The 2346-nt window shown below is 64.6% G+C and overlaps 1 protein-coding gene across 3 annotated transcripts in view; it reads left to right on the top strand.

Moving 5' to 3' along the window:
- The window catches only part of MIER2 (MIER family member 2), a 26207-nt gene extending 25336 nt beyond the window's left edge, over nucleotides 1-871 (top strand). For all 3 annotated transcript variants that reach the window (XM_027769544.1, XM_027769545.1, XM_027769543.1), the window contains one exon: nucleotides 24-871. In XM_027769544.1, the coding sequence (XP_027625345.1) occupies nucleotides 24-45 (22 nt within the window). In that variant the 3' untranslated portion in view covers nucleotides 46-871. The remainder of the gene's footprint in view (nucleotides 1-23) is intronic.
- The last annotated feature ends 1475 nt before the right edge of the window (nucleotides 872-2346 follow it).

Raw genomic sequence — 2346 nt, 5'->3', positions numbered from 1 at the left:
GGTCTCTCGGTCTCTCCCTGCAGCTGTAACGTGATGACCTGTTGATTCCTGGCCGCAGGCAGGCGTGTGGCCTGGACTCGACTTGGTGCCACCGTGGACCTGCCTCTGCCAGTCTTCCTGACCCTCCTTCTCTCGGGACTCGGGGTATGCCTTCCCTGCTTCAGAACACGTCAGGATTCGTACGAGGCGGCCGGACTGCAGGCCCCTCTGCACAGACTGGACCAGGGCCACGGAGACCCCGTGCCCTCAGCGCCCAGCACCACCGCCCGACTCCAGGCTGCCGCCCCCGTGGGGTCCACTGGGCAGCTGGGTGCAGGCTGGTCCTTAGGCTTGGTCCTTCCAGCCAGCCCAGCCTGGGGAGCTGGGCAGGACATGCCACGCCGCACCAGCAGCCCTCCTGGGCGCCCTCGGCTCTGCTGTGGATGGCTGCCCCTCGGTGCCAGCCTGGTACAGAGCCATATACCTCGCCGCCCGCGCCCCCCCGCCTGTCTCCACTTCAGGAAAAGCCGCACTTTACGCCACTTGCCTCCCCTGCAGTAGCCAGCTGTGGGCTTGGGGCAGGGGCTATGCCCCGTGCTGCCCTTTCCTCGCACCAGCGTAGGGAGCTCCAGAGGGGTGGCCCACGGCCTCAGCACCGCCCACCACAGGTCTCTGTTGGAAGGCTCCAGCAGGGCGTCTCGGGGTCCTTGTCCTCTTCTCCCAGCCCTGTCCTGTTACGTTTCTGTTTACAAGTTGGAGTGGGGTCCTCCGGGGCAGGGCAGCCAGCCTAGCCCCGTCCCGTCTGCTCACGCCCTCCCCCAGGACCACACTGTGAAGTGATACTGCCTTGAGCCCCTGCAGTTTTATTTATTAAACTTGAGTTGAAGCCCGAGGGTGCCTTGTGCTGGTCAGGTGGGTCCCGAGGACAGTAGGGCGGGTATCTGGCCGGGGCAGGGGGCAGGGGGCAGGGACCATGGCACAGGTAGCAGATGACAGGCGGCCCTGTCAGTGGACAGCACAGTGACAGAATTGGGGCCAGACTGGGCAGAGCGTCACGGTGGCCCTGGAAGGGACAACTGAGCAGACTAAGGGCCTGCGAGCGCAGAGGCGGCTGGGCAGGTGGCCAGCAAGTGAGGGTGGTGAGGTGCCTCGCCCAGTCCAGGGAGGTGGCAGGTCAAGGACCACTTGGGTGCAGGACCCCAGGCTTCAGGGGTCTCATTGGGAAGCTGGGTCTCCAGGTGTGGGGACCAGTGGGGGTAGGTGGCGTCTGGGTGTGGGCTGCGGGCAGGAGCCCCTCCAGGGTGCCGTTGCTTGTGTGACCCAATGAGGGCTGCAGTGAGCCCGAGACCTGGGCCCTGCTGTGCTGCCCCTGGGCTGGGAGCCAGAACAGCGGGTGAGGCGGCATCCCGGGTTGGGCAAGCGCGCTGGGAGGTAAAGCCCTCTGGTTCCAGTGTGAGGGCCAAGCTGAGAGGGACACCAGGTCCCAGGGCAGCAGGTCCCCACGGGCCAGCAGGCGGGCGAGGCAGTGCTTGGGGCGGTGGCTGCGTGGCTGAGTCCTGACTCCAGGACTCAGGAAACACCGGGTGTGCACCCCAGATCTGGAGAGGACTGGAGAAAGGCCACCCTGAGGGAGTGGGTGCTTTCTCACCAGCAAAGCTACATCCAACTCGGCCGTTCCACCTGGACTCTTGGAAGAAGCACCTTGTGCCTTGGCCACGGTGTAACCTGTTTTCTGCTCAGTTAACTCCCGTGGGGCTTCCCGACGATCGTGGCCCTGGGCCACGTATCTGACCCACGGATCCTCGTCAGCTCCAAGTGGAGGCCCACCCTGTCCCTGCCATGCAGACAGAGGCCCAGCCGATGTCCATCCTTCCCTGACTACGTGCTGGAGCCCCTGCTTACCTCGGGTGGCCTCCCTCACGGCCTGGGGAGCGGGGTGGGACAAGTGCGCAGTCGCACGGAGGTGACAGGGCCAGCCCACTCCACAGCCCTGGAGGGTGTGGCTAGGCAGATTTCTGGGGGGCTGTGAGCAGTCCAGCATTCTGAGGTCACAGCAGTGTTCCTGGGCGCCAGGAGTGGTGGGGATGCTAGGGTGGCGGGGTCTCACACGGCCAGGTGCACGGCTGAGTCTCAGACCTAAAGGCTTGGAAACTGTTGGGCGTGTGTGCAGCCCTACAGCCTTGGGGGAGGAGAGACTGAGGGGGGACTGTGGGGGACTGTGGCGTGGCTATCCCAGTGGGGGTGAATCCTCACCCCCACCCTCTGCCAGGCATTGCATGTGAACTGCCAGCAAATCTTTTTAAAAGGAAACAGAGAAAGTGGGAAAGCAAGCCACCAGGTCCGGGACTTGAACTGTGGTCAGCCATG

Source organism: Tupaia chinensis, unplaced genomic scaffold (genome assembly GCF_000334495.1).
Source record: "Tupaia chinensis unplaced genomic scaffold, TupChi_1.0 Scaffold149964_1, whole genome shotgun sequence".
Classification (NCBI taxonomy): domain Eukaryota; kingdom Metazoa; phylum Chordata; class Mammalia; order Scandentia; family Tupaiidae; genus Tupaia; species Tupaia belangeri.
The sequence above is the reverse complement of the archived record's forward strand: the minus strand, read 5'-3'. Positions and strand labels throughout refer to the sequence as shown.